General features: G+C 40.7%; 1 protein-coding gene across 1 annotated transcript in view; it reads left to right on the top strand.

Annotated features, from left to right (window-relative positions):
* LOC107105868 (adhesion G protein-coupled receptor B3) overlaps positions 1–27,073 on the top strand; it is a 436,732-nt gene that overhangs the window by 263,747 nt on the left and 145,912 nt on the right. Inside the window, exons 3-6 of the mRNA XM_015405914.1 lie at positions 3,855–4,016; positions 19,263–19,427; positions 24,447–24,611; positions 26,260–26,424. Coding sequence (XP_015261400.1) covers positions 3,855–4,016; positions 19,263–19,427; positions 24,447–24,611; positions 26,260–26,424 — 657 coding nt within the window. The remainder of the gene's footprint in view (positions 1–3,854; positions 4,017–19,262; positions 19,428–24,446; positions 24,612–26,259; positions 26,425–27,073) is intronic.

Raw genomic sequence — 27,073 nt, 5'->3', positions numbered from 1 at the left:
CTTCTGAATAGATACATCTGAAGTGATCCGCATGACTTAAGAATCATAGCCTCCACTGAATACACCATGTCCTTCAATCCTGAGCTCCCTACCCACTCCCATGTGTACAAAGAATTCCTATGTAAGTGAAGAGAATGGGGAAATCCTTTGTAGCCAAAGCAGCTCTCTTTGTGTACATTATTGTTCCCAGGAATCACTGTATTAGAACACAACTTTCTCTGGGTGAGATGAGGATTTAGGGAAAGAAAGCAGCAAATTGGTCTTGAAACCATTTACAACATATTATGAGAGTGGTCCAGCCTGTGTATAATATTGTTAATATAAAAAACATAGACGGCCATATTTAAGTATTTTATACAAATTACTAGAGAAAATTCACTGTGTTTATTCATCACATGTAAAGGGGGACAGGGCCCCTGTACTCTTGATAGTTGAACATAGGAGGGAATTGCGGAAGGCACAACCTTATTCTGCAGAGTGTACAACCATGCCCTTCTTTGCATATGGTCAAACTATTCATCAGTGGTTGCAATAACCAGTTCTTTAAAAAAAAACACTAAGATATATATCTTATCTCTGACAGTAAATTAGTAAACACTGCTGACAGTGAAAGTTTCACACATTGCAATATATTACTACTGAATGCTTGGATTAATGTCAGTGCATTGTCACTTGGTTTTTGTGGGATAAATGATCATTTGCATTCAGTATATAAAGCTGTTTTACATAATGAGTTACAAACTGAGTGCAGGTTTGACTTTTGGTACCCATTTGGCCTTTCCTTTAAACTACATTTACAAAGGAAGAAGCAAGCATCAGCCATGTAAGATGTTGAAGAAAACTACCATAAAATCCTTATTGGGAACAGAAATGTAGATTGCACCACAGCAGGCACTACTATTAAGACATTCAGGTTTATGAAAAGGCTAAAACAAGTACATTTACTCATACCTTCCAACATTTCACAGATGAAAAAAGACACACTCTTCTGTAATACTCATAATGCCCTTAATCATAAACCAGTGTGCACATGCACATACACACTATTTTACACATGGCTCTTCACCCTGTTTATGCTGTGTGAATTTACTCTGCCATAGCCTGACTTATTCTGACTTCTGAAGTAGATGTGTTAGTAAACTGACTGTTCCCATTTTCCTTAAAACAATGAAAATCTATGAGTGTTTAATGCGGTGTTTACTTTTACTATGGATCTAGTTGGACTCACTGATAGCAACACATTTAGCAACATTTGCTACCCTGACCAAGAAGTTGGGTGAGAGGTGATGGAGTAGTGCACTGGCATTTTGACAACTAAGAATTAAAAACTACAGCCCAGGTGTGGTCAGGACATACAGTGCAGTCCTAAGCATAATTACACTCTTCTGAGCCTATTTATATATTTAATTATTTATTTATTATTTTGATTTACAGCCCGTCCTCCCCACAAGCGGGCTTAACTTCAAAGGACCAAGAAGGGTGTAACTCTGCTTAGAATTGCACATTTAGGCAAAATAAAATTGTTTTAAAGAAACTGACATAAAATACATTTTATGCTTGTAAAGTTTAAAATGAACTCGCCAACCGTAGTGTGTGCAATTCAGACAGTCCACTAGATGATGCATTTGTGTCCATAATGCCTGTCCAATAGCAAATACCCACCATTTATTTCTGCCTTAAAAAAACCTATTTCCGGTAAGTTATTAACAGTGACATTTGAAGCAGTCACACCCCTCTAAGCTTGTTGATGTTAATGGGTTTAGAAGGGTATAACTCTGCTTATGATTGCACTGCCACCCAAACATTAGATACTATAAATGTAACGGGACTTAGCCAGTGCTTTGATAATAAAGATAATTTTTAAAGGGTCAGAATATCCAGTGCTAAAAGGCATTTGATAACATAGTGATTCAGTTAGGAGTATATTTGAGGAGACAATAAAAATTAAATTGTTTGTTAAATCATTTCTGAATTTTGCATACAGTTGAACAAATTGGTAATTACATGACAACTCCCTATTGAAGACACAGGTAGATATTTACAAGATCAAAACTGATTAACTTGCACCATTTTGCCATTCTGTCCCTGCTCCCTCCCGACCTTAACCCATCCAAGAAATACCAAGAGCTAGTAAAAGACTATTGACATGTTGGAAATGAAATGTACATCAAGAACTTGTATATTAAAAGGACTCTTGGGGATCTTCTGCACATAGAAACTCATGGCGCTTTCCCTGTCAATGATCTGGCCATCCATTGTCATGGTTAATGGCTAGGTTTTGCTGCCAAGTCAATATTATCTTAAAAGAACAGTGTTTTACTTTCCCCCTTGGGAATGACTAACAACCATTCACCTAGATGAGAGAAAGAGGTATACTTTTGAGGTAGAGACGACATATGTTTCTTGCAATCAGTGCCCCAGCAATTGAATCAAACTCCTCTCCTGTCAGGTTCCCAGTCAAATCACTCTCCACACATACTTTCTTTGATGAAAGTTTTATTAGAAGATATGAGATGTTCAGGGATCAAACTCTTTGTCAGAACTGGGGTGCCAAGGCGAGAAAGTTGCATATAGTTACAATCCCACATTCCATTGATACACGTCAGTACTACTACAAAGACCATGAGAGATATACGGCCCTTAACTAGCTAAACATAGACTCTTCTCCAAGGACACATTCCATGTGAAAGACATCTCTTGGGGCAGCTTGGAAGATTTACTGAAGTTAGCTTCCCTACTCCTACATACACTCACTCCCACCCTCAGGAATGTGATGGCAGGCGAGTGTAAGTTATAAGAACTATAGTAGCACAAGCGGGGGAAGGGAACAGGAAAACATTACAGCAATCTAGAAGGCAGGAATACAACAGGTTCAGCTGATTAGGAGCCCGAGCCTGACAATACCCCCGTCCATGATTATTTGCTGAAGTGTGACTGAATTTTGGGAGAATGGAGCAGACGATTAAAAACTGGTGGTTAGAAAGATGAATGAGTAGATGGAGTCGAGTTTCTACAACACATAGAAGTAAGGGGAAAAAACACAACTCACACTGCTTTCCTGCCATCTGTCTCTATTTAAATAATGTCAAAAGAGGGCCCTGGATATCTTCGTCGTCATAATCTGCAATGTGGATGAAATACACTCCTACTACTCAAAATTACTGCAGAAGCAGAAAAGGAAAAATAACTCCTTTTCTTGTGTTTCTGTATAATATTAGAAACCATCCTGTAGTAACAGAGGCAGAACAGAAAACTGAGCTTCTTCAGTGTTTATCTAGTGTTCTGTGAAATGGTACAAGGATGCTTTTGTTTGTTTATAAAGTGCATGGTAGGATCAGGAAAGTTCATCTATTAAATGATCAAAGCTTTTCTCAATGAACAAAAAAAAAAAAACCCAAAAGGAATTCGAAAGAAGAAAGACACGTTAGATGACCTTCTTAAAAATCAAGACTTTTGCTGCCACCACTTTGCTTTCATTTTGATGTGATAATTATGATTCTGAAACATTCATTTGTCCTGTCATCCAAAATGATTTTTTTTATGTTGGTGTAGGGTCTAGGGAGAACTAGTATTCCAGGACCAATGAAGAACAGTAAACTAAAACGGTAAATGCTGACATCTGATCAAGTTTCTTTATTTTTAATGCCGCATATTATATGATTTTATTCTTTTGAAGTGTGTTTATTTTCTGTTTACTGCATAATTTCCCATAGGTGCTTTATTTCAGTAAGCCTTTTTTTAAAAGTGTCATTATTTCTTTTCTAAACAATGCTTGCATGCCATTAAACACTTTAATACAAAACTGTATTAATTCTCATTGCTGTATTCATGTTTGTTTATTGTCTTGGATACAGGTGAATCTGGTGTTGAAGAGTGGGCCCAGTGGAGTACATGTTCAGTTACTTGTGGTCAAGGGTCGCAGGTGCGAACCAGAACTTGTGTATCACCTTACGGGACACACTGCAGCGGCCCTTTAAGAGAATCAAGGGTTTGCAATAACACTGCCCTCTGTCCAGGTAGTGTTAGCAGCCAATAAATGAAACTGTGGATGTTATTGAACTGTTTGATTCTAAGTATTTGAAACACTAGTGTTTAAAGATATGGCTAGCACACAGGCATTTTGATTAGAATAAGTGAGTGCAATTATCATTCATCTGTTACATCTTTCCCCCTGTATTATTGCTTTTGGAACTGTCAGTGAGCTGTAAGAGGGTATTTTCTCTTGTGAACTCTGGAAATTTAAAGAAAATGTCTCCTTTATCACTCATGTCACTGTTATTTTGACAGTGCCTTGCTTCCTTTTATCACTTACTTTATTTTTTTTACTGGGTTTCATGACCAGCAAATTAATCAGATACTGAGAAGATCTGAACAGAGAAGGGTTGTTGGGCACCTCTGTTTCATGTTGAGATAAGTGACCTGTAAACTATCATTATCTTGGAAAACTGAAGATGGATGAAATTCTCAATTTATTATAATTAGTTACATGACACTTGTATGACTAAAACACCCTAGGATTCTTTCCCTGGATAACAGTGTGGTTTGTTGTGCATAATAATTCTGAATCTACCACTCATGAAGAACATTTAATCAAAGGCCAATTCACATTCCCAATGCAGAGTGGCCACTGGAAAAATGCCCATGTTGGCTGCAATTCAAGGTAAGGTGGTTGTGTGAAGCCCTTTACCAGATGGTGTTGCTTTAGAGCACTCTGTCAGCAGAGGGTTCGGAGGAAGGAGGGTCCACTTGCCTGTTCAGGAGTGGGATTCATAAATTGCATTTCTGTTTTTATGATATTATGAAGCAGCCTTATAGCAAGTCAGACAATTACTCCATCTAGCTCACCGTTTTCCGCTCTGAGTCTACTACCATGGAGGAAGAGCTTTCCCAGTTCCTGCTGCTTTAAATCCTTTATCTGGAAATGCTGGGAATTGAACTTGGGACCTTCTGCCAGGCAATTGTGCATTGAGCTATGGCCTCTCAGTGCTATCCCCCCAACATATACATTTAAAGGGTGTGGCCAGACAGATGGTTATTACACTTCCATCTTAAAAGTAGTAGTGGATAGTTGTTGATTAATTTTTATATATAGCTATATCTCAGAGAGTATAGCCACACTGGTCTTGTACTATACCCAATTCCTTCCCTCAGGAAGGAATGATTCTCAAAGGATACAGATGTTCATCACTCTCTCTTTCACCTTCCACAGCTTCCATGAGACTGGAAAATCTGAAACTATTATGGTTGGTGCAGATGTAATGGTCTCTTCTTTCTAAGAAATAGACAGCCAACCCTGGGAAGATGTGCTGATGTTCTCACCCTTTTCTCTCTCAAGGGCAAAGATACATCCCTCTCTCTTTAACTAGGGTTAAGAGAAATGTCAACACCGTCCATAACCATGCATGCACATGGATTTTCTGCTGTCAAATTGCAATGGCATTTTTCAGTACATTCACATACTTGAAGGAGTACTTCCTCCAATATAGTCCAGCCCACCCGTTTCCTGCCTCACAAGGGTTGCGGTCACACACGTGAGATAATGTGGAGGGGAAGCGAGGCTATTTACCCCAGAGGAAATTGACCTGCAGTTGCATGATCACACAGTTCTTTGAAGCTGCGGGGATAGCTCGCCACTGCGTGATCAGATGCAATTGTGGGTGAGTTGGGAGGGGGTTTGCCGTTAGTTTTCAATTCACTTAAATGGAGGATCAATGAATCGCATCTCAACACTGAGGGCTTCTTACGGCAGTATCCGATGAGGCGCATACTGAGAAGGGGGGAAAACAGTGGCACGGAGTCGGAATGGCCTGATCAGACCATCCCGACACCATGAGAACTCGCTGGAGTGATCACACAGGGGAAAGTCCATCTGTGGCCCGTAGCAACCCGTTTGCTACTGGATTTCCCCAGTGTCTTTCTACTTCACTTCTGCGGTGGAGCAAAACAGGTTGCCGATGGGTGCAGGATGCTGGGCAGATGTTTGCGTCTAATCGAGCCCCTTAAATCTGCCTGGCATTTGTGCCTATGGCGCGGCTAATTGTGCATGTGATCGCACCCAAGGCCGGTTTTCTGTGTCCCTGCCTTCAGAGGAAAGGTGTTTTTTTAATGCTGGGTTTTAATTTATAACTTTTAATGTTATGTTTTACCGTGCTATTTCATAAGCTGACTCAGGCAGGTTTCCCAGGAGAAATTACATAAAACTTTCCATAAATAAATAATCCATATGACAGTGTCCTTCAGTTGTCCACTTTCTAAAGTTTCCTCTCACTTTGCTGTGATATTTTCTGAAATATTGCAGTCTAAGCTGGTTTTCACATTGCATGGATGGGAAGATGCACATTTTCAAACCTCTCATCCCCAGTGCTACAGTTTTACTGCTGCCAACTCTTAATGGTTGCCATTCCCTCCCCTCTGCCACCAGTGGGCTTTTTGCCAGCTTGATAGTTGCTATATTGCTATAGCATTATAACATTATACAATATAACAGCTACTGTTGTTTTTTTTAAAAAAAGCCTGCAAAAAGCTCTCCAGTGATGCAGGAGAAGGGACTACAAAGGAATGACCTATGCAAGTGTGGAGAAAGCTGCTATGTGGATGCTCTGTTGCCACTACAACTTCCAGAGACAATGAACTCCCTACAGAGAAGTATTGCTGTGTGGATGCAGCCATAGCTCACAGTAATTAAGGGACCCGTTTAAGCAGGAACTGAGACTGCTGTTTAATGCTAAGATCAGATCCTGGTTTTTAAACAGGAATCTTGGTTACCACTTAGGTAGGAGAAGAACTTAATTCATATGAATGGGGTAAGCTGGAGGAGAGTTATATTCCTGAAGCTCCTGATCTCTTTAACATTGCCCTCTGAAGGCAGAAGCGACTGCCACTGAGCATAAATTTCTATACTGAAGTGAAAGGAACGATTTAACATGGAATATTTTTTCTAAGTAAGCAATTAGCTTTCTTAAGAGTTACTATCCATAGCTGCTGCCATTATGTAGGGATGTTTTTTTCCTATGCCTGCATATGTTCTGTTTAGCACTAAATCAGAAATCTGCTGTAGAAAAATGACTTTAAAATGTCAGCATTTCATTTTTAGTGCTGAAATTAGTAACGGAAAATCAAAATGTATTCACCAATTATCCGCAAGTGGCTTCAAAAGAAATGGTTGGCTTGAGAATTTCAGTAGCTGGAAAGTACAGGTTTTATTCCTATTATAGATTTCTTTTATTTATCCATAACCTTCTGTTCCGTTTTCTTGCGTTTTGCTCCTGCTGTACAATTTTATCCCAGTCTCTATACTAGTCTGTTCTAGAACATTCAAGATTATGCAGTCAGAGTAAATGTCATCAAATTTATATAATTTTAATCTTTCATATAATGTACTTTTAGCATAACATTGTTATTTTATTTCATAGAATCTGGATTCCCTGTTGTCAGAGAATTCATATGCCCTGCTATAAATGAGGGATGACCCAGGCAAGATGCTGGCAATTCCACATATGGAGCTCCCTTTTTTAAAAAAAATTCAATTAATAGAAGCGTGGTGGCCCAATTCAAATTGGCACTATGTGTGAGGGAAGGGAGGACAAGCCTTCCCCCATGCCATTTTCCTGTTATAAAACAGTCCCAGGAAGCCACTACTTCCTTTGTTGGGGCAAACACGTGAGTACCCACATGTATCGGTACCCACATGTTTGCCTCATTGGGGCAAACATTGACTCCCCAAAGTAGTTTTAGATCAGGCAAATTGTCTGAAAGACCTAAATCCCAGATCCCTTGTGCCCAGTGTTCCCTCTAACCTGAGTTAGTGTGAGTTAGCTCACAGTTTTTTAGCCTCTGGCTTACACATTTTTGTCTTAGCTCAGGAAGAATGGCTCCAGAGCAAACTAATTTATGCAGTAGCCAAATCAGTCACTCACAACTTTAATGCCAGTCATTTTTGCTCACAAGACTCCACCGTTTAGAGGGAACATTGCATGCCATAGTCCCAATCTAAACTGGGCGTCTATGTACTTTGTAATTATTTTTTTTAATGTTTTTGTACTCCAAATGTGAGACTTTTAGTATTTGATCTGGTTTGGCCCTGAGTGTTTCACATGCAAGTACAGAACAGAGTTCAATCAGCTACCACTGTGTCTTTAGCATAGGAAAATATGGTCTAGTACAAGAGTTGCTGTGGCACTTTTTGAGTTAGACACTGAAGACAAATCTCAGTATATCTTGCACAGGATTCAGGGGTTTCTTCCTCAAATGTAATTTAGTGCATCGTCATAATTTAGTAGTTGCACCAACCAAAGAGTTTGATCGTTTAACAGAATATTTATTTACTTACTATTTACATAATTTATATCCCACTTTTCTCTCCAATGGGGACTCAAAGTAGCTTATTACTTTCCTCCATATTGTCATTACAACAACCTTCTGAGGTAGGTTAGGCTGACAGTGTGTGAGACTGACCCAGGGTCATCCAGCAAGCTTCCATGGCAAAGTGGGGATTTAAATCTGAGATTCCCAGATCCTCTAGCCGCCACACTGCACTGAATAATTGACATGCATTGGCCAGGTGCTTCTTGGAAGCATTGTTGTTACTCTTCTTTAAAATTTTCAGGCTGAATCAATTCGTATCTTGGGGGGGTTGGGGGTGATTCCATTCCCCCCCATTATTCTCTGTGGGGAAACTTTCTCAAGGTTGGAGGGACTGTTTTTAAAGCTACTGGCACCAACATTGCAGTGGAGCTGCTGATGCCTGTCCTTTAAGTAACCCCCAAATTTCAAGTGAATTGGACCAAGAAGTCCGGTTCTGCTGACCTCTGAACAAGGTGCTACCAGCCATCCTCCATTCATTCCTATAAGAAAACAAATGTAAAACATGAGAATCCATGCCAATGTACAACCCAGGAATCGCCTGAGCCAAGCAGAATTGGAACTCTGTTACAAAATTGAGAATCTACAGCAATGTCAAACCCAAGAATTCACAGCAAAAAAGCAAAGCTGACACAAAGCAACTCAAATGAATAATGCAACTTTTCATAGTCAACAAAAACAACTTAAAAGGACATTATGTAAGATAAATCAACCTGGCAAATTGATACCAAGCCTGGAAAGACACAGACACTCAAGAAAAAAGGAGAAGGGGGGGATCCTGCTAGCCTTCAAATCCTGGCTCCTAATACCCCTGGTTAATCCCAAATATTTCCAGGAGTTTTTGGGACCCATTTACCAGTATCCCAGAAAATCCCAGACACCAGACAGAGACAAGCAGGGCCGGCTCACCCGCTAGGGAGTGGTCCGGCCCTTAGGTCGCCAAACGCCCCCCCCTCCATGCCCTCCCCGCCCTTGGGACCGCCACCAGTGCCAGGCACCACCTTACCACATGCCACCGGGCCTGCCTGTTGAGGGCACGCAGCCAGGCCCACCGCCAGTTCTCGCGGAAGGCAAAGAGCGCAGCCAGCAGGGCCCGTGCGCCGGCCACCTCATGTACAGCAGGGCCGTCCAGACCCCTGCACCACTTCCCCCGGCCAGCCCAGGCGTGCCCAGCTGCAGCCAGCAGTCCGCAGGGAGGTGCTGAAGAGCAGCACCAGCACCGCCCAGCTCAGGCTCAGCACTGCCAAGGCCGCTGAAGGTTCCAGCCCTGGCTGGCTCCATGGTGCGCTGGCTGGCCTGGGCTCGTAAGCCATCGGGATGCATCGCCATCGCCGCCCCTTCCTGGACTTCCTGCGAGCTACATGGTGCCAGGGGCGGCCCGCAGTGGGGCCGTGTGCACGCTCAGAGGCAGTGGCTCAGCTGAGGAAGGCTGGCGCTGGAACCCGTGACCCCGGGGTGGGTGGAGAGGGCACCCCAGCCATGGCTCTGGCCCGGGGGTGGGCAGTGGTCATAGCCTGGCCCAGTTTAAACTGAACTGCAGGGAGGGGGGAGGGGGTCCTAATGTGCTCCTTGCTGGTGGGGAGGCAGTTCGGGAGGAGGGGCCCTCCTCCTTGCCAGAGGCTCCAGCCAGACCTTTTCCGGCTTCTGTGTAGCCCCATTCGGGGGGGTCTGCTCTGCGGGGGGCGTGCGTTTGTGTGTGGGGGGGTGTCCCTGGCAGGCCTGTGCCCAGGCGCCTTCTCGGGCAGCTTTGCAGCGCGGCTCTCGGTTAGGGCAGGGGCCGTGTAGATCCCGGGCAGCCCCAGGCAGCAGCTGCCAGCCCAGCTGGGTGGCTTCCCTCCCTGTGACTCTGCGGCGGTGGCTGTGATTGCACCCCCACCTCCTCCTCCTCCTCCTGACTCCGTCTCCGGCCGGGCTGGGGCTCCTTAAGGGGGCAGGGTGGCCTAGGCGGCGCGACAACTTTGGCAGACGGATGGAGGGTACTGGGAGCCGGCGGACGGGACTGCGGAGGCAGCAGCTCAGCTCGGGAGGAGGGCTGAGGCCAGCGCTGCTGCCTGCCTTGGCAAGGTGAAGCCGGCCAGCCGGCCCTTCAACGGTGGGCCAGCAGGCGAGGTGAGGCTCCTTCATCCTCCAGAACCCGGGCAATGGAGAGGGTAGTTTGTGGTGCCTGCCCCCCCTCCTGAGCGTGTTTCTGGGAGGTCTCTAGGCCCCACCGGGAGGTTGGCATCGCCTGGGGGCCTCACAAGCTGGCCTCACAATAATAATATTTATTGCATTAGCAAAAAAGCCATAGCAACTGTACAGGGTAAAATAAAATAAATTAAAAACAACAACAACAACACACACTTAAAAGGTCGACAGTTATCAGCAGTAAACTAGTTAAACTCAGGGAGATTTGTTTTCTTAATCACCGCAGCTAGAAAGGAAGCCACTATAGCCGTGGTTTGATTGTCAGGGAAGTTATCAGCACTGAAACTACCCAAGGAAGGAGGGGAAGCTTTTCTTTTCTCATAACTGGAATGATGTATCTCTCTCTTTCCTTATTTCACTTAGGACAAAAAAGCATTATATGAACTATGGTCGATCAAAGCTAATTACACAGAAATTAACAACCTTGGGGATTGATATAACAGCTTCATTGTTAAACGAGTCGCTCAGAGAAATTAAATCAAAACTAAAGGATCTTGACTTCAGCAGTACCCTCCAATGAGCTCGACGTACTTGCTCTGGTCTATCCTTGGGTCTTGCCCCCCCTGAGGCTATTCCATCATATTGCTACACTTTAAAGATCCCAACACAACGCAGAGCGTTCACCTTGGTGAGACTTAACTCCTTCCCCTCTAAGGTGCTCTCTGGTCGTTTCTTGGGACTTCCATTTTCGGAACGTGTTTGTGACAAGAATATATCTGAAAAATCATGCTAAGGTATTTTGGGGATATATTTTGGTTCAGATATATCGAAATGTACATTCAGAGTAATCAGAAATCTCACTGCTGGGAGAAAGTAGGCTGCAGCACGATGAGACGGTTGCGTTTGAGTGCCCACCACTTCCGGGTTCATTTAAAGGGTCTCTCGACCCATCAGAGACCCCCCACCCCCCGGGGAAGGGGTGAGTGGGTTGCCAGAGGCTTGATCTGGTCCCCTGTGCCGTGGTTACTCACAGCGAGAACCAGGAATTGCCTCCAACACTGGATCCGGAGAGGATCCCATTTTCATGGGCAAAGCTGTAGCTTCCTGCGCCGAGGGGGGGGGGGTAAAAACACCGCCAAATAAGCGTTTGGACTATCTGTAAGTAAAAACTATTTCTTGGGGTTATAGAGAGGGAATTGTAAAAAGTCTCAGCCCTAAAAGCGGAAAAGAAGCTTAGGCGGGTGGTTTTCCCCCCAGGCATAAGCGGCTAGTGAGAGGAGATAGACGGAGACAACTTTACTTTCACTTTTAACTACAGGGCGATGCTTGAAGAGGAACTAGTCTAACTAACTGTCTAGCCGTTCGTAGAGAGTTCGTAGAGCAGTTCGTAGAGAGTTCGTAGGAGTTCGTAGAGACCCTTTGCAACGATCTCAATTTTTACCCCAAAAGGGGCAGGGTGTGGAGCATTAGGAAACCCTATATAAAATTTTTGGGGTCTCAGGGGAAAAAACAAGTAAAGTAATTGAAATAAAGTAAAATTGGGAACTTTTATTATTAAAGACTCAACAACTGAAAAATAATAACCAGATGCAATAAAAACCGCCCCCCCATAGACATTCTGACTTAAAAAGTGGCTGAAGGGGAGAGGCGAGAATTTGACCTTGAAGTACATACTTGTGGTTTACGCTTTAAAAACACTGTATTGGAGAAAGCCTAAACAATTAAGTTGGCTATTAAAAACAAGATCTGGGCAGTTAGCCAGTGATTTTTGAACGTTCCAAAACAACTTTGCAGAGAAGAAAATAATCACTTGAGCTAAAGCGGAAGAAAATTTTTGGGCATTCTGCCAAAATTGGGCAAATCCAATCAACAGAACACTGCTTTTAAGATGGCAGGCCAAGCTAGCGAAACTAAACAAATTAAAACACCATCTTCATCACCAGGAATACTTGGTGCTGCTACCTCTAAATTTTCAGCCCCAGCACAAAAGGAGATGCAGGCCCTGGTCCAGGCGACTATCCAAAATTTGATAAGTGAGGCGATTGAGCTAATCAATCTACTATGGAGGAGATTCAAAACTCTATCACTGAAGCAGTAGATCCCATTAAAAATGCAATGAAATAAATAACTGAACAGTTTTCCACAAGGTTGCAAGCACTTCAGAAACAAATAACAGATAATACTCAGAAGATTATTGAACTGAATACCACAGCAGAAAAAATAGAAAGCAAAAAAAAAGAAATGGAGACTAAGATTAGGGGTACAGACGAGAGACAGTTTACTTTGGAACAAGATATTACAAGATTACAGGTTGAAAGGGCTGCCTTCATATTAAGATTTTAAAATGTACCTGAGGAAAAAAAATGAAGACCTCATCAATAAAATGGTGAAACTATTAGCGGAACATATGAACATGGAAGATGTAGATAAGATCACCCAAGAAATTGATGTAGCCTTCAGAATGAACTCAGCTTACACAAGGCAATTTCAACTACCAAGAGAGGTGCAAATTCGCTTCCACAAGAGGGCTGTTAGAGACACGATATTAAGAGAAGGGAATGCCTCATCGTTGATGATGAATGAGACAGAAATAAATGTTCTAAAAGAAATTCTATGAAGAGTTAGAGAAAAGAGGAAAGAATATACCAACTTGACAACACTGCTGAGAAACAACACTATAAACTATAGATGGCTCCTACCTGAAGGTTTGATTTTTACCTTCAAAGGTAAAAAAACACAGAATAACATCAATCTTTAAGACAGAAGACTTCCTTAAAACCTATGGAGATGAACTTTTAATAGAACAAGAAGGGAAGGAAGAGGGAGAAGAGAAGGGAGAGGAAGAGGAAGAAGAAGAAATTCAACAAGGTGCGGCGGCAACTGGCAGGAAATCACAGAGAACAAGAAGACCTGGAACAGCAAGGAAATCACCAGTCAATACAAGACAACTGACAAGAGAAAAACAGAAACAACAGAATCGGAACCAAGATGGATAAAGGCAAAATAAAAATTATATCAGTGAATGTGAACGGTTTAAATGGACCACAGAAAAGAAGGAGAATATTCCACCAACTCAGAAAGCAAAAACTGGATATAATATGTCTTCAAGAGACACATATCAAAAAAATGGATGAAAAACATTTACAAGTAAAAGGACTTGGCAAAATTTTCATAACATCAGATAAGGAGAAAAAGAAAAGAGGAGTAACTACACTCATAAGAGACCATCTGTTATGATTAATGGAGATCGGACCCAAAACTTTGAAATTCAAAAAGGGAGGAGACAAGGTTGCCCTCTTTCACCACTCTTATTTGTTTTCACACTTGAAATACTCAACGATTCAATCAGAAATGAAAAACAGATTATTGGATTTAAGATGAGAGGAGAAGAGTTTAAGCTATTGGCATTTGCGGATGATTTAGTATTCATTCTAGAGAACCCGATAACCTTTATATTTAACCTGAAAGAGAAACTCCAAGACTACGGACAAGTAGCAGGATTGAGAGTGAACATCAATAAAACTAAGATTTTGACCAAGAATATGGGTATAAAACAGAAGGAACAATTACAAGAAACTTCCAACTTCTGGGTACAAGAAAAAAAATATCTGGGAATTATGATGACAAATAAATTTAGTGCCTTACAAGAAAACAATTATAAAGAATTTTGAAGATAACCAAACAAGATCTAGAAAAATGGAAAAATTTACAGATATCTCTAATGGGAAGAGTTGCACTAATTAAAATAAATGTTCTTCCTAGATGGATATTCTTATTCCAGACAATTCCCATTTTGCAAAATCAATTTTTTTTAAAGACCTGGACCAGTTAGTCTTGAAATTTATTTGACAAAGGAAGCGTCCCAGAATAAGACTGAAGGCCTTACAAGAGACTAAAGAAAGAGGAGGCTTCAGACTTCCAAACTGGATCTTATACTATAGAGCTGCAGCATTAGCTTGGATTAGGGACTGGATTATTCTAGAGGACAAGAGAATATTAAAGATAGAAGGTCATGACCTTATGTTGGGATGGCATGCGTTTCTATGGTATGGGAAGGCGTCTACACAAAAGTATTTTAAACAACACTGGCTTCGAGCACCTTTACTGAAAGTTTGGAAAAGTATACATAAACATTTTTAAATAAAAACCTCAAAATTGATTGCTCCTTTGGAAGCATTTACGCTACTGAATATTTATGAGAAAGAGAAACCAAAACGATACCAGGATATCTTAGACTCTAAGAATGAACTGAAACCACTAAACAATTTATCGTGGTGTCAAAAAGCCCAAATAGAATCTAGATAGTCTAAAGACAAGAAAATAGGCTTCCATGAAAACTTGATGGAGATTGAAAAGATCATGATAACTACTGACCAAAAATTCATAAAAAGAACTTATACCCTCCTACTTAATGATATGATGGTGGAGGAAACAGTTAAAGTAAATATGATTAAATGGGCCCAAAATATAGGTCACAATATTGATTTAGAACAATGGGATCAAATGTGGAGGAAAAATATAAAAATCACAAAAGCTATAGCTTATAAGGAAAATGTGTATAAAATGTTTTATAGATGGTATGTAACACCAGAGAGGGTAGCGAAATATGACAGTAAATGTTCAAATAAGTGTTGGAAATGTGAAAATAAGGTGGGCTTGTTTTATCATATGTGGTAGCATTGTGAAATAAGTAAAAAATACTGGATATGGATCCATGAAATGACTCAAAAAGTGTTAGGTATGGCTATACCATTCACACCGGAAGTATGACTACTAAACATTCTACCGAAAGATTTTAATAAAGATGATCGCTATCTTACTGTATATTTAACCACTGCAGCTAGAATTTTATATGCCAAATATTGGAAGACACCAGAGACACCCACAAAACAAGAATATATAAACAAAGTCTTAGAAGTAGCTGAAATGGATAAATTGACTTTATTAATGAAAGGTCTCTCGAACTCTACATTCCAGAATACTTGGACACGATTTTATAACTGGTACAATAATTATGTTTAGGCAGATACAACTGAAAGACGACTTACAAGATAAAGTATACTTATATAACCCCACAAGATAGAACTGCAATGAGATATACTTACATCATATAAAGCCAGTTTGGTGTAGTGGTTAAGTGTGCGGACTCTAATCTGGGAGAACCGGGTTTGATTCCCCACTCCTCCACTTGCACCTGCTGATGTGACCTTGGGTCAGTCGCAAGCTCTGGCACAGCTGTCCTTGAAAAAGAGCAGTTTGTGTCAGAGTTCTCTCAGCCCCACCCACCTCACAGGGTGTCTGTTGTGGGGAGGGGAAGGGAAAGGAGTTTGTAAGCCGCTCTGAGACACCTTTGGGTAGTGAAGGGCGGGGTATAAATTCAATCTTTCAATATCTCTCTCTCTCTCTCTCTCTCTCTCTCTCTCTCTCTCTCTCAAACTAAAAAAATATTGTTTATATTTAGGCATAACTAATCATATTGTTGCTTTCAATATCTCTCTCTCTCTCTCTCTCTCTCTCTCTCTCTCTCTCTCTCTCTCTCTCTCAAACTAAAAAAAATATTGTTTATATTTAAGCATAACTAATGTACTAATTATTAAAATTTACTACTCCCATTAACGTTATGTGTGTACGTTTTGTTTTATTGTTTGTATGTTAAACTTTTTGTATGGTATTGTATTGTGTTAAAAAAGCTAATAAAATTCTGCCCTTAGGGGCAGTTAGAAAAAAAGAAAAAGAAATCTCACTGCTGCACAAACTCCATAGAATTTATTGTTCTTTTCAGAGATTTCCCTCCAACAGCTAAAATCATGCTCCACCTTTGTCAGTGAACATGGTGTGTTCATAGAAAATGATTTCAATGGATTATGGTAGATAAATTCAAAGAAAATGAGGATAGGATCCTATATTCTCCCATTATTTGATGTGTTTCTGTTTATTTCCATATTATCAGCTCAGGACTATTTATGTCATAAAAAGACTGATGAATCAATGGGATAATCCTGTCCTCCCCAAACCCACCTCTGGATTTACTTGAATCATGCATTTTGGATAAAGCATGTAACTGACATATACCAATATTGAGTCAATGTGTATAGGCCCAATAGCACATGATCTTTACACTTAGATTTTGGGAGGTAACAATAATTAACTATCAGCTTTACATGCAGTGATCACATTAGATGTGCGTAGAAAACATCGCCCCAGGGGCTTGGTAAATAAATATGACCCTATTCCACTGTGTGTGGTCTGTAACAGTAGTTTAGTTAGAGCTAACTCTTGATCCTTCCGTCAGTGTTCCTTTGAGAGGTTACACACAATGACCTCTTGGAGTAAAATAAAACACAGTCCAATGGTACCGTAAAGCTTAACAACATTTATTTCAACATAACTGTTCTTATGTCAGGGTCTGACAGTATTTTGTATATAATCTGCCCCTGATGTTGTGCCTGCTCTTGTTAGGTTATGCTTCTTTTAATAGAAAATAATCATTATAGGTCAAATGACACAAAAGGAGAGAAGACTTGCAGGGATCGTTTCATCATAATTAGTGAAGATACCTGACACCAACCAAAGGGTGTTAGGCATTTTTATTTCTTGCTTTGTTCTCACTGAAATCATAATCCTGTGTCTGAGAAGAAGCAAAAACTGGTGGGGCTCACATGATTGAATATTGCATCACTCGTGGACACACACGCACATAATTCTCTGCAAACAGAAATGGAGACCATGATCTTCTCCGTGGCAACTAATTTTCTGTGCAGAGAGAATTTTTGTTTTTTATTGAGAATGATTTAGTAATGTGAATACGTATGTGTGGTCTTAAGTGATAGAGCCACAGAGCCCAGGGATACATTTACTATGTTGGTGAAAACAGGTCTTATTGTCCCAATAAAATTGTGTTTAACTCTCCCTCTCACTATTTATTTCAGTGGGACTTAGGCAAGTATAACATTCTCTTGATTGTGTCCATTGCTTTAATAGATATACTAATAGTGTGTAAATTAATACAGAAATATGCATATAATATATAATGGTGTTTGCATCTGATTTACCAATTTAGGTTTAAAAAGTATATGAGGTTAAGCATTTTTAGGAAATATAGTAAGCTAAAACTAAATCAGACAATACCAAAGAGTCATGCATAAAACTTTTATCAAAGCCTTACATAAACATTTCATTGTCATAAACTTTATTTTAATTCATGATCCCCCAAAATTTTCTTAGTCAGAATTGGCTGAGGCCAGTAAATCTGTATTTGTTTCGTCAAACATATGGTAAAGAAGTGAAAAGGTCAGTGTGCTATTAAAGGATGTGAATGATCGCTTCTTGTCTCATGACCAGACATCCAGCTGTTAACAAATTTGTTGTGTGTTTACCACACAGGCATAGATCCCACCTAAAATTTCCACAAATTGAAGGATTTTAATCCATGGAAGCTCAATTTCCCCTTCTCCCTCCCACTGCAGCTGAAAATGCCCCCTTAAATGCTGCTCCTTGAGTACTGGGGAACTCTAGGAATTTCTGGAGGGCTGTATGGAGATTCATGCGGGGGAGAATTGATGGGAATGCATGCAGAAATATTAAGTGGGGTCCAATCCACAATTCCTTTATGTGACGTGAAACTGACCTCACAATGGCTATTCCAAATAAGTCTTTGTTACAGTGATGATGATGATGATAATTAAAAAAGCAAACAAACATATACAGTGATGTATTTAAGGTCCAGGAGGTTCAGTGCATCCATGGAACTTTGTAAACACAGTGGAGTCCCCATCATTTCAGTGGAAGAAGCTGAATTTTCCCCACCTTTCCTTTGTGCCTGTAGATCTGAAGATTTTAGTTTAATGAAAGGAATACCCTGTACACAGAAGTGTTTTGGCGCATGCACAGACCTCTAGATTGCCTTGAGGGACTGTGATTCTGTCCATACTTACTAGTGTTGCAAGTTCAATTGACTGTTTGTATGCACAGTGGGTAAGATTGCAGAGTGCAGTCATAGCCTGGACTTCCATTCATGCTCAGTGTTGGAGCCAAACTGTGACACTGGAGATCAATGATCAAGATCTCTCTCTCTCTCTCTTTAATGAAGCAACCGAAGGAAGTAGCTCAGATTGGATCAGTGCACATTTCTATAGGAAAATCTAGAAACAAAACTCATGTAATATCTTTACGTAAGACCAACCAAAATAACACAACACATGGTGTGCAATGTGTGCACTGTGGAAAAATAAGCACAACACAATGTGCATTTTTTTGTGAACCAACATGGCCACCTAGTTTTATTTATTTAGTTCTAGAGGAATTCAGGTTTAACCATGTGCTATTTTACAGAAGCTGCTATGGAGGAAAAGGTACAGGCACTACCAAATCCCCATGTATCTTCATCTCTGTGGCACAAAGCACTTTAAGAAAATGGCAGCAGAGCAATTTAGATCACAGCAATGCCACAGAAGCTTTAAAGGGCTTACCCCTCCTCTTCACATGTAGCCCTGAACTGATTCTCCCCTTCTGTAGCTGCAGTGGTTTTAAAAAAAAAAACTGCAAAGGTCTTGATTACAGATCAATCTTGTCATATCTAGTTCTTCCCTTAATCTCCCAAGTACTCTAAAGTTTCATTAATTACTATTTTTGAATGGTACAAATGTTGTTTCTCACCTAATCTCTGATGCTGGCTAAGTAATTTCTTTAACAACTTTACTATGTTTGTTTTGAACACTCTTGGGTAGTCATGTTCTTTTTCTTTTTCTTGTTAAAGCCTCTTTGCTTTATTACAGTACATGGAGTTTGGGAGGAGTGGTCACCTTGGAGTTTGTGCTCATTCACTTGTGGTCGAGGCCAAAGAACTAGAACAAGGTCGTGTATACCTCCTCAATATGGGGGAAGATCATGTGATGGACCTGAAACACAACATAAGCCTTGCAATATTGCTCTTTGCCCTGGTGAGCATATACATACATACATATATACATATATAAATATATATATATATATTTTAAAAAAAACAACTGTTTGTTGCTTACTTGGGTGGGGTCAGTGTAGTTCCTTTGTGGTTTCCTTTGTTCATTCATTTTTGTTGTGTGTGTGTATGCGCGCACGTGCGCACTCATTCAGCTTAAAATCTACAAGAAAGGGGTATGATTGTGATATTCTGAGAGCATTAATAGGGATGGTGCTCTGCTGTGCAAGGTATCTGACTGCTAACCCCTAAAATGTAAAAGTGGTATCTGCAAAACTGCACATGGAGTGCTTTGAGCTCATTTTTTCCAAAGCCCCCTGTTATATTGCACAAAAAGGCATTTTTCAAACAAGTGAGATATCCTAAAGCAGCTTGTGACATGACTTTGGTAGGGAGGGGTTGCTGTTGTACAAAGATGAATCCTGTCCACTAAGGCTTTTATATGTGTGTGTGAGCACGCGCACCATTGATTGCCGAATGGCAACTGAAGTATCATGCATGCATGTCACAGCAGTGGATGTTTTCAGTCTTGCCAAGGAGAGTGGAAGGATAGAGGAATAGAGGAGACATGGAAGAGTCCAATCCCTTGAACTCTGAGCATCGGCTTTTTTGTAGGTCTCAGGCTGCTGGGAGAAGGAGAGATAGAAGGAGAGATACAAAAGATCAAAGCTTCAAGCACTTATTTGTCCCACGGTCTGTAGGATGTACAGTCTGAGTAAAACAGGAAACACTGTGGTATAAAAAGAATTGTAAAAAAATCTTTTTTCTGATCTATTTATCTATTCCTGATTTATTGAATACCTCCACTGGCACGGTCTGTACAATAAACAGATCTATTTATCTATTCCTTCTTTATGAAGATCTGTTTATTGTACAGACCGTGCCAGTGGAGGTATTCAATAAATCTGTTTAATTTATATGGAGTATGTTAGGACATGAGACCAGGCTACTGAGATAGAAGCAGTTCTGTTCATGATTTTGTTCTACCATTGAGCCAGTAGGATGGCCAAGGGAATATAATCCTTTAAGGAAGGACTCTACTGGCTACTCCAGAGTATACCTGAACAATAAGCATTATTGCATTCAAATGTGAATGACAGCCTGTGTGTCACCTACTGTGGGAATACTAATCAAATCAAATCAAATCAAATCAAATTTATTATTACGGCCAATTGACCAGCAGTGCAATAAAACTAATCAGAATCTCCCTTGTTCAAGTTTTGTCATTCCAGTGACTTTTCTCCCAAATCAAATTAATGTTTTAAAGTGCTTTGCTTGTAATAATGTGCTCTAAGGATCTCTTCAGTAGAGCAACCATCACCAGTAGTGGATTTAGAACAATACAAAATTAGTATCTGATCCATTTGGCTAGTAAAGTAGAAAGATGCACAGGTCAAGTGTACACAAAAGACTTCATTGGTTGATAAGTAACTACAGTGCAGTACATTATCTCAGAAATATTGGATGACTCCATAATCACTCATTTCAACCAATTTCACAATGCATAATCATATTTCACAAATCAGACACTATAAGTATCGTTTGGCCTGCCCTGCTCTTCTTAACATCGTACTGCTGTGGATCTGAAATAGAAAGAATGAAAACATAACTTTTTTTGGAGGGAGGGGGGCTTTATGGAAGGCTACAACATAAGCAGGTTCTGTCAGTGTCCATATTTCGAAAGTAAGACTTCTTCAATTTTCAGTGGAATCAAAATATTGTTGTCTTGTTTAGTCTTCAGTTGATAGACATTGTTATGAGACATTCTGATGAACTGTGTGTCCCTGCATCCAGATAGCCAGGTGATGTCATATGGTGCTGCAATTTTAAGACATAGCTATAGTTCCATGGATGATAGTCAACGTTAAATGTATAAAAATATGTGTGTGATTATGTGTCTCCCACAAGTTCCTTCTCAACATGTAAATAACCCTTCCATTTATCTGAATGCCTGATTGCGTGATCATGTTGTACATCTCCTAAGTCATTACATAAATTATTATATTAGATGGACAAAAGGTCATTGCTGTTGACCTATGTGTAAACATACAGTGTTAATTCACAGCCATGATTTTAATGATTCATTTGTTGTATCCATTCCTTTTTTTTATCCTGCTATTTCCTCTTTATCAGAAACATTTAATCATTTATTTTTTTCACCTAATATATAATCTAAAATTTTATTACAGCTGCATGGTACAGTCTTAAACATATAGGCTTGGACCAACTACTAGACAATTCCATAGGGACAAGAATTTCTGTTCATAGGGCACAATTTCCCCTTTCCAATGGCAGCCCAAAATGCCCCCCTCCTTGAGGCGAGGGCAATCAAGATTTTGATGGCATGTCAGGCTGCCATATTAAGATGGGGGAGGGAGAATCATGTTATGTGAACACAAATCCTTGTGCCTGTGGAAGCATTAGTCTGGATCCAACCCATTACTTGGAAGTAAGTTCAGTAATTTTAAGGACAGTGTACTATGGTAAGAGTACACCCTAATTTCACATTAGCAAATATAGAACACATAGTAACATAAATTACTTTACTTATCTGGCTTAGTTATCATCTGGTTTATAGAGTCTAGCCTTTGCTGTTGTAGAAAGTAGTTCTGCTTAAAGAAAGGAGGGTTTTTTCCTGCATCATCCTGCAGATTCCTGCTTCATTCTTGTGCTGTTTCCAAGGGACTCACAACTGTTTGAAGTGGAAATCCATGAGCATGGCAGTCTGCAGCAGGAGGTGGGAGGTTGGGAAGTTCCCTTCCATGGCTTATTCCATTTAAGAAAATCCTAAGGCACTTGACTAGCCTAATGGATAAGCTCTAACTGAACCTTTAGATCCCCTGTACTTCATGGCAATTGTCCTGCATGCCAGTACAATGCATTGTCACTAGTGGAGTATCTGGGCAGGAGTAGAGACATGACTGTGTTGCAGTTGGGTCCATGTGTTATCCTGCTCCTGGTGCCATTTTGGTCTTCATGCCCTAAATGGTGTTCCTATGGTTTGTAAGTTGGTAACTGAAAGAATCAGTAAGAAAAAGGATTACTTCATCCTCCACAGTCACCTTCAACTGTGGAGGAGTACTGTCTTCCACCCTACCTCACCAGCTACATCTCTTGCTGCTACAGGGGCTTCAAAGTAAGACACTTGACTTTATTTCCAGAGGTACGTTACAGCATGAACTGTGCAGGCCAAACTAAAGGAGACGTTTGGCCATGAGACTCACATTCCCAGCAACTTACTTTTCAAGCACTGCAGGGCCTGATTTGGATTGGGACCCTTGTCCTGGGGGAAGAGAGGCTTCTACCATCTTCAGTGTTTTCCCACTTCCCAATGGTCCATTACAATGTAATGTCCCAAGGCTATTTTGAGTCAGGAAAGCAGCTCAAGGGGAAGGCAGGAGTCCCTTCTTCCGTTGTGTGATGGTACCCATTGAAATTGGGCCCTGGGATACTTGGAAAACAACTTTTCCTGCAGGTACTGCCTGGCTTTGGGGAATAAAAAATTGCATTGTGGCCAAACATATTGTGTAGTGTGCCCCTGTTCATGAGGAAGGGTATTTAGCCACAGAAACTGAGAGTGACTGAGGTGGGAGGAGGAAATGTCACTCTTACTAGCTGAAAATGAGATGTGGTGTCAAAGACGGGGGGGTAGCTGCAAACCTAGCCATTTGCATGTATCAGTTGCAGGATCAAGAATAAATAGGAGACAGGAAACATGCAATAATACCTTACATTTATAATACATTCTTGATAAAGTGTTGAGGAAAAAATGTTAGGGAACCCCACAACCATGCAGATCAATCTGAGGCATGCTTGCTAAAAACAATTTCCACCAAATTTGACATGGCTTGCTTCCAGGTATGACCTATACATTTTCTCTTACACATTAGATATTGTGTATACACAGAGTAATGCTCACCTATTTTTGCATGACATTCAGAAATGGTAAGAAACCCTATTTTCCATGGGTGCTGCTGTATCTAAAGACAGGGGCTGATTTTGCACTAGAGCTGCCTCGATGTTGCACCACCGTTTGCCCTGATACTATTGGTCAATTTCACAATTTCACAACCGAAGCTGCGGGGCTGCATTTGACCTGCAGCTTTGCCCGATTTCCTCCGCAGTTTCGTGATCCTCTAGTGTGAAATCAGCCAGGATCAAAGTAAGCCCAGCAAGTCCCTCTCTTCTTTAGGTGTATCTCTCCTTATATATAATTGAATAGTGGGTGCCAAAGTTCTAATTCTAAAATGCACTCCCTTAGTGTATGGCTGATGGCACTGCTCCTCAGCATATATCGCCACCAATCAGAAGGCAAAGCCCGGGTCCCGCCCACACCACAACTGCTGCGACAACCTGGTCTTTTGCATATGGAAGCTGATTGGACTTCACTCCATTCCACACCTCAAACTCCCCCCCCCCGCAAGGCAGTTGGAATTTTCAGTTGCATAACATACCTCATAGGGGAGAGGAGAATGGGTAACAATGGTTACCACTCTCCAGGTGAGGGCTACAGATAACTCAAACATACAAATGGTCTTCAGGTAGCACAGATCAGTCCCTCTGGAGAAAACAGTGGACTCTGTCATTAAACCCTGCCGAGGTCGCCACAGGAAACTGACACTGTTTGCCCAAAGCCAGAGCACTCTCCCAGAGCCTCTTTCTAGATCCCGTTGTATTTATTTCCGCAACGGACATTATTTCTAGTCTGTTATATAGACTAGAATGCCAGCGTGTGCATCTCTTACAGTGATCCAGTCCTACTTAACTTTTACCTGCCCCAGCCTTCCACAGTATAGTTCATGTGTGCTAGAGGGAACAGGTTGCTTTCAACCCTATGGGTTTGCCTCCAGTGACATCCATGGAAGACTGGGCTGTACCCTGATGTTTTATTTTCTGGTGTACTTATTTGAAAATAAGTGCAAGCTCGTAGAAAGGGTTCAAGCTGGTTCTTGCTGGTAATATGGGTTGTACTTGTCTTTCTATTTTGTGTGTGTTGCAATAGTTGATGGACAATGGCAAGAGTGGAGTGCTTGGAGTCAGTGCTCAGTGACATGTTCCAATGGCACACAGCAGAGAAGTCGACAATGCACAGCAGCTGCCCATGGAGGCTCGGAGTGCAGAGGTCCATGGGCTGAAAGCAGGGAGTGTTACAACCCTGAATGCACAGGTACATAAGGCTCTTTCAGGGATAAAAGGTTTCAGTTCATAGAAGAGTTAAAAGAGGCCATGTCTGATGGTCTGTCATATGTGACAATTTGATGCCTATTTTTTTTCTGCTAAGGGAAAATTTCCCCTCATTCTTCCTTAAGTCATTCTTGAGAGAATGATGTGAACACACTTAACTGTTCTGAAGGTTGGGGTGTGTGTGTGCGCGCATTAAGTCCAGCCAAAAAGAACCATTTGTAAGTTTCATTAATGTCAACATGTGATGTAAGTATGTTTTAAATACTGAAATTAAACTATGGCTAGATCCATGTCCCTTTATACTAAACCTAAGACTTACCACCAACCAATGAAATGATGGGGAAATCTAGCATGCTTTTTTAACTATATGATTCAGTGCTACAGATAGCTGTCTATAGAATGGCTCTGATTTACTTCACAAATGTAACAGTTTGGGAACGTTTAAAAATATTTATAGAAAAGCATTTGATAAATTTAAAATACAGAGTTATCTTCAGAATGAGGCAAAAGCTACAAACAGTAATTTCTTCGACTATTATAAATAGATATAGGGATTTTTCCTTAGTCTTTTTAATATGAATATTTTTATTGAGCTGTACAACACAAAGGTATTAATGAAAATCATACTGAGAAAAAAAGCATAATAGATGTGCAAAGAAAAGAAATACAGGCCCCAGTCACACGGGCCAGAAAACGCGGGGGGGGGGAAGCGTGGCTCTTTGCCCCGTCGCAATCTGATGCGTGATTAGGCGATCAGACTTGACGGCACCACACCGGGGCTTCCACCATTGGCACGCGCAGCAAAGAGGATGCCGGCGCGATCACACCACAGGAGTCCAGAAGCAGCCTGTGGCAAACCATTTGCTGGTAGGTCAATCCTGGTAGCTTTTAACTATGCGGTTTCGGCGGCTTGCAGCGGTTTGGCCACAGGAGTGCTATGCTTCCCAGATGTTCTGGTGAGATCACGCCCGGAAAATCCGCAGGAGTATCGTGCCTTCAGCGGGTCAAATGCTCCGTGTGACCGGGGCCACAGTACAAAGAGTATATTGAAGCTTTAGAAGCTTTAGAAGAGCAGCTTAAATGAAAATAACTAGTGATTGTGTTTTTATGTATTCATGATATACTATGAAAGTGCAGTTACCAGCAGTCCACATTTACTTATATGGGAAAGTAGTATGATTTCATGAATGTCATTCTCTTTGCTTTTACCAGAGATGAGACACAATATTGCCAAATCTAATCACATTAAAGTCCATTGATTTCAAAGGTAGATTTAAAAACACATGCCTAACTCTTTCCGTTTCAAATTAATGGGAATTAAAAATGCTAACTTTGAGAGGAACATGCCCATAGTCCTCTATTTGTCTGTTGTACTTTGCCATTTTTCGTTATATGTTATTACAAAGGGTAATTAATTTAAACCTATACACATTTATACTTGGCATCAGCCAGTTTTTTTTTAAGTGTGTTGGGCTGTAAGGACAGTGAAGCTGGGCAAGGGAAATAAGATAAGTGATAATAAATAAATAAATAAAACATATTGGGTTGGTTTACAGTTGATTGGGTTCCACTCCTTTATGTATCTTAACATTTGTTATCGTGGAACTTTCAGTATCCATTTTTCCAAACAGCTAATGGTCAGTGGAATCACTGGGGCCATTGGAGTGGGTGTTCCAAGTCATGTGATGGTGGCTGGGAGAAGCGAATAAGGATATGTCAAGGAGCAGCTATCACTGGACAACAATGTGAAGGAACTGGAGAGGAAGTTAGGCGGTGTAGCGAACAGCGATGTCCAGGTAAGAAGCAGCTGTTTATGTTTAAAGCATACAGTTCAGGATAGGTTTCACACAAAACATAGTCACCCAAAAGAGCTATGTTAAGAAATGGGAATTAAGAAGGGATAATTATTTAAAACTTTTCAGACATTTTTCATTATAGTTTTTTTTTTTTTTAAAAAAGAACTGATTATTTTTGTGAGATGTTGTATGCTTGGTCTGTGAACAAAATTTGTTGCTATTGTTTGGAGGAAAACATCAAACAATAAATTACAAGGTGCTTCTAAGCAGTAAATACCTGCATGTCCATAATATTTTAAAACTTCCATACATTTTATTTGGATATATTTCTTTAATGGATGAAATCAGGTTTTAATGTGTTACAAGAGGCCATTGTAGATATCTTGGTCCACAGACAAGTGAAGTTAAAAGTAGTTAAAATTAAGATGAGTGCAGCCCTGAACCAAATTACACCCTTCTAAACCCATTGAGGTTAATGTATTTAGAAGGGGGTAACTCCACTTAGGAGTGTACTGCAAAGGGACTGTGGCATGAATGGCTTGATTTGTAGTATTTCCACTTCACTTATTCAACTGTTGGGTTATGAAATGACAAAATCATATCAAAACTACAGTATTGCAAGTGGGAAACCCACAAGGCCTTGTGTGGA

The sequence above is a fragment of the Gekko japonicus genome, unplaced genomic scaffold, assembly GCF_001447785.1.
Source record: "Gekko japonicus isolate JY-2015 unplaced genomic scaffold, Gekko_japonicus_V1.1 scaffold260, whole genome shotgun sequence".
Lineage (NCBI taxonomy): Eukaryota > Metazoa > Chordata > Lepidosauria > Squamata > Gekkonidae > Gekko > Gekko japonicus.
Note: the sequence above shows the minus strand (reverse complement) of the source record. Positions and strands in the feature narration are given on the sequence as shown.